Raw genomic sequence first — 5000 nt, forward strand, 5'->3', positions numbered from 1 at the left:
GAGAGAGAGAGAAGAGAGAAGAAAAAGATAGAAGAGAAATAGATAAAAGAAGATAGAGAGAAGAAAAAAAGAGATAGAGAAGAGTGATATATATATATATATATATATATTAAATATATATTTTTCTATATATTATATAATATATATATATAGATGAGAGAGAGAGAGAGAGAGATAGAGATAGAGGTGGATGTGAGAGAGAGAAAAGAAAGAAAGATGAGAGAAATCATCACCTCACGCAAGACCAAGAAGAGATCAATAAAACAGCCCGTTTCACTCACTAGTACTTCCGATAGGCAGAGCTTGGAGAGGGCAGCAATGGGGGCCAGGCAACCAGAGACAAAAACCACACGATGCAGATGATCTTGTAACATGAGAGAGCGTCTGCCATCCCCTCGACCTCAGCGGCTGCAGATTGGCGTAGTATCGCTCCAAGGAGATGGCCACCACGTCCCCACAGACAAGATCGGACCAGCTAGTGGGAAGAGAATGGGAAAAGGAAGTGACTCGGCTACTGCCCTTGGGAATGGTGTTCCGTACTCGGAAGGACGGGGCAGGGTGTTCAGAACACGAGAAGGACTGGTTCATGGTGATGACAACCGAGAGGACCAGGGGCAGGGGTGTTTCAAACACGACAAAGGACCTGGCTTGGGTATGAGAACACGAGAAGGACTTGGCATGGTGATGAGAACACGAGAAGGACCTGGGGCAATGGGTGATGAGAACACCGAGAAGACCTGGGCCATGGGTTTTCAGGACACGAGAAGGACCTGGGCATGAGTGTTGAGAACACTAGAAGGACCCCCCCCACCCATACCCCAACTACACAAACCTGGGGCATGGTGTTCAGAACACGAGAAGGACGCGTGGGGCATGGGTGGTCAGAACACGAGAAAGGACCTGGCAAGGTGATTGAACAACGAGAGGGACCGGGCTTGGTTGATGAGAACACGAAGAAGGACCTGGGGCATGGTTGTTCAGGACACAGAAGGACTCATGGGCAAGGGTGATGAGAACACGAGAAGGACCTGGGCGATGGGTGGTCAGAAACACGAATCAGAAGGACCTGGTGCCATGGGTGATGAGAACACGAGAAGACTGGGGCAATGGTGGTTCAGGACACGAGAAGGACCCTGGGCATGGTGTTTACAGAACACCGAGAAGGACCTGGGCATGGGTGATTGAGAACACGAGAAGGAGAGCCGGTGGGCATGGGTGTTTCATAAAGGACCGAGAAGGACTGGCATGGTGATGAACACGAGAAGGACCTGGGGCATGGCGATGAGAACAAAGAGAAGGACCTGGGCAGGGGTGATAGAACACGAGAAGACCTGGGGCATGGTGATGAGAACAGAGAAGGACCTGGGGCAGGGTGAAGAAACATCGTGAAAGGATCTGGGGCATGGGTGTTCAGAACACGAGAAGGACCCTGGGCATGGGTTTGAGAACATCGAGAAGGACCTGGGGCATGGTGGTCAGAACACGAGAAGGACCTGGGGCATGGTGTCAGAACACGAGAAGGACCGTGGCAGGGAGTTCAGAAAACGAGAAGGACCGTGGGGCATGGGTGATGAGAACACGAGAAGGACCTGGGCAAGGATGTTCAGAACTCGAGAAGGACCTGGGCATGGGTGTTCAGAACACGAGAAGACCTGGGGCATGGTGTTTCAGGACACGAGAAGGACCGGGCATGGGTGTTCAGAACACGAGAAGACCGCATGGGTGTTCATAACACGAGAAGTACCTGGGCATGGTGTTCAAACACGAAGAAGACCTGGGCAAGGGTGTTGAGAACACCGAAGAAGGACCCTGGGCATGGGTGATGAGAAACAGACGCGAAGGATCTGGGGCATGGGTTGGTCAGGACACGAGAAGGACCTGGGCTTGGGTGATGAGAACACGAGAAGGACCTGGGGCATGGATATTCAGATACATGAGATGGACCTGGGGCATGGTTGAGAGAACACGAGAAGGACCTGGGGCATGGATATTCAGAACATGAGAAGGACCTGGTGCATGGTGATGAGAACACGAGAAGGGACCTGGGGCATGGTGGTCAAACACGAGAAGGACCTGGTGGCATGGTGATGAGAACACGAGAATGACCCTGGGGCATTGGTGTTCAGAACTGATAAGGACCTGGGCATGGGTGTTCAGAATCACGAGAAGGACCTGGGCATGTGTCAGAACACGAGAAGACCTGGGCAATGGTGAATGAGAACACGAGAAGGACCTGGGGGCATGGGTGTTGAGAACCGAGAAGGACTGGGGCATGGGTGTTCAAACACTAGAAGGACCTGGGGCAGGTGGTCGAAACACGGAGAAGGACCCTGGGCATGGTTGATGAAACACGAGAAGGGATCTCTGGGGCATGGATTTGTTCAGGACACAGAAGACCGGGGGCGATGGTGTTCAGTAACACGAGAAGGACCTGGGCATGGTGAAGAGAACACGTGAAGGATCTTGGGGCATGGGTGTTCAGAACACAGTCAGGACCCTGGGCATGGTGATGAGAACACGAGAAAGGACCTGGTGCATGTTGAATGAGAACACGAAAGGACTGGGCATGGTTGATGCAGAACACGAGAAGGACTGGGAATGGGTGTTCAGAACTTCGAGAAGGACCTTGGGCAATGGTGATGAGACACGAGAAGACCTGGCATGGGTTGATGAGAACACGAGAAGGGACCTGGGCATGGTGATGAGAACACGATAAGGACCTGGGGGCATGGGTTTTCAGGACACGAGAAGGACCTGGGGCAGGGTGATGAGAACACGAGAAGACATGGGAATGGGGGTGTTCAGGACACGAAAGGACCTGGGGCATGGGTGATGAGAACAAGAGAAGGACCTGTGGCATGGGTGATGAGACCACGAGAAGGAAACCTGGGGCATGGGTGTTCAGACACGAGAAGGACCTGGGCATGGGTGCTAGAACCACAGAAGACCTGGGGCATGGGTGATAAGAACACGAGAAGACTGGGGCATGGAGTTCAGACACGAGAAGGTACCTGGGGCATGGTGATGAAACACGAGAAGACCTGTGCATGTGATGAGAACAACGAAAGGACCTGGGCATGGGTGATGAAACACGAAAGGACCTGGGCATTGGTTGATGATAACACGAGAAGGACCAATGGCATGGTTGAAGAGACCACGAGAAGAGCGACCTGGGGACATGGGGTCATGACACGAGAAAGGAACCCTCCTGGGCCATGGTGGATGAGAACATCGAGAAGGAGCCTGGCATGGGTGATGAGAACACGAGAAGGACCTGGGGCATGGGTGTTCAGGACACGAGAAGGACCTAGGCCTGGTGTTCAGGACACAGAAGGACCTGGCCATGGGTGATGAGAACACGGAAGAAGGACTCTGGTGCATAGGAGTTCAGAACAGGCGAATGCAAGCGCACATGGCAATTGAAGAATATAAAAATGGGATATATAAAGAAAAGTTTCCACTTTTCTCGAGACCGAGTCAGGAATCATGTCCCTGCCAATTATAGTTTTTTTTTTTGTGTAGTGTGTGGTGTGTTTTGTTTGTTGTGTGGTGTGTGTTGTGTGTGTGTTTGTGTGAGTGATAGGTGTGTGTGTGTTTGTGTGTGTGTGTGTGAGTGTGTTTTGGTTTGTGTGTGTGTTGTGTGTGTGTGTGTGTGGTGTGTGGGTGTGTGTGTGTTTGTGTTTAGTTGTGTGTGTTGTGTATGTTGTGTGTGTTTGTGTTTGTGTTGTGTGTGTGTGTGTGTGTGTGTTGTGTGTTGTGTGTGTGGGTCTGTGTGTGTGTGTGTGTGTGTGTGTGTGTGTACACGAGTTACTTCAAACGATTTTTCCCTCTCTGAATACATCAAAATATAACTTCATCTTGACATAAATTGTTTTTATGTTTCTAGCGCTTTTTTGACCTCCGCAGTACTAAAGAACCGCGTGTAAAAACAAAATCATTGTGTGAAAATAGTTCCCAACCCAGGAAAACCCAGAAAATAACGTTCGATTAACAAGATGAGCAAACGCTAGAGAAAACCACACAGGAGAAAACCACATAAATTGGTCATCAGTCTAAACACATCGGTACGCTCAACTTTCTAGAAGTTAAATTCCCGGTGCACAAGACTTTGGAACTGAATTTAGTGACATGCTTCTATCCCATCCACTTTCTTCCTACTTTTTTCCTCACCCTCTCTCTCTCTCTTACTCTCTCTCTCGACTCTCTCTCGGCTCTCTCTCAGCTTTCTCTTCTCTCTCTCTCTCTCATCTCTCTCTCTCTCTCTACTCTCCTCTCTCTCTCTCTCTCTCTCGCTCCTCTCTCTCCTCACTCTCTCTCTCACCTCTCACACTCTCTCTCTCTGTCCTCTCTCTCCTCCTCTCTTTTATCTATATCTCTGTCCTGTCTCTCTTTCACTTTCAACATTTGCCTCACATTCTTCGTTCGACCACTCAGCCAACTTTCCTCGCTATTCAGATGCTTTGCAAATTTACTAGAGAATTCGCAGAGGTCCCATTCGGGGTAATTGGCAAAAAAACAGGTAATGAACATCCTTTTTATCTCGAGAATATTTGCGCATTTGAGGAATCAAATTTTCTGACAATATTGAAAGCGAAACGAGAAGCAAATATATACAAGCCAAACAAAAAAAAATAGACAGAGAGAAGAGAGAGATAAAACAGCTTGAATGAAAGCGCGTTAACTGAAAAGAAAAAGTTCCTTTTAAAAGGTAGCGGAGAATCTATTGTCGATAGTAGATAGATAATCCGAGTCCATGTCCATTTCATAAATAGATGTGCCGACGCGTGTATGCATGACGCTTTTCGCTTGCAGTCATGCAATTCCTTGTCCTCAATTTACTCCCCCACATCTACGTTTGCATGTATAGGTTTTTAATCAAAGAGCATATGCAGAGCACACCATACCATTATATTTTTTGTCAACCGGACCGATGAAAATCATTCAACCACTAGAGAACATATATTCATCTAGTTGTCTTAGAAGAAAACGGCACAGACCTG

General features: G+C 48.8%; 1 protein-coding gene across 1 annotated transcript in view; it reads right to left on the reverse strand.

Moving 5' to 3' along the window:
- The window catches only part of LOC122253157 (uncharacterized), an 80508-nt gene that overhangs the window by 14218 nt on the left and 61290 nt on the right, over positions 1-5000 (reverse strand). Inside the window, exons 4-11 of the mRNA XM_086551849.1 lie at positions 3094-3313; positions 2298-3011; positions 1911-2200; positions 1745-1809; positions 1483-1652; positions 1232-1362; positions 963-1028; positions 282-737 (exon numbers count right to left, since the gene is read on the reverse strand). Of these exons, the coding sequence (XP_086407975.1) occupies positions 282-737; positions 963-1028; positions 1232-1362; positions 1483-1652; positions 1745-1809; positions 1911-2200; positions 2298-3011; positions 3094-3313 (2112 nt within the window). The remainder of the gene's footprint in view (positions 1-281; positions 738-962; positions 1029-1231; positions 1363-1482; positions 1653-1744; positions 1810-1910; positions 2201-2297; positions 3012-3093; positions 3314-5000) is intronic.

The sequence above is a fragment of the Penaeus japonicus genome, unplaced genomic scaffold, assembly GCF_977035675.1.
Source record: "Penaeus japonicus unplaced genomic scaffold, GWHDUDI00000001_assembly GWHDUDI00000026, whole genome shotgun sequence".
Classification (NCBI taxonomy): Eukaryota; Metazoa; Arthropoda; class Malacostraca; order Decapoda; family Penaeidae; genus Penaeus; species Penaeus japonicus.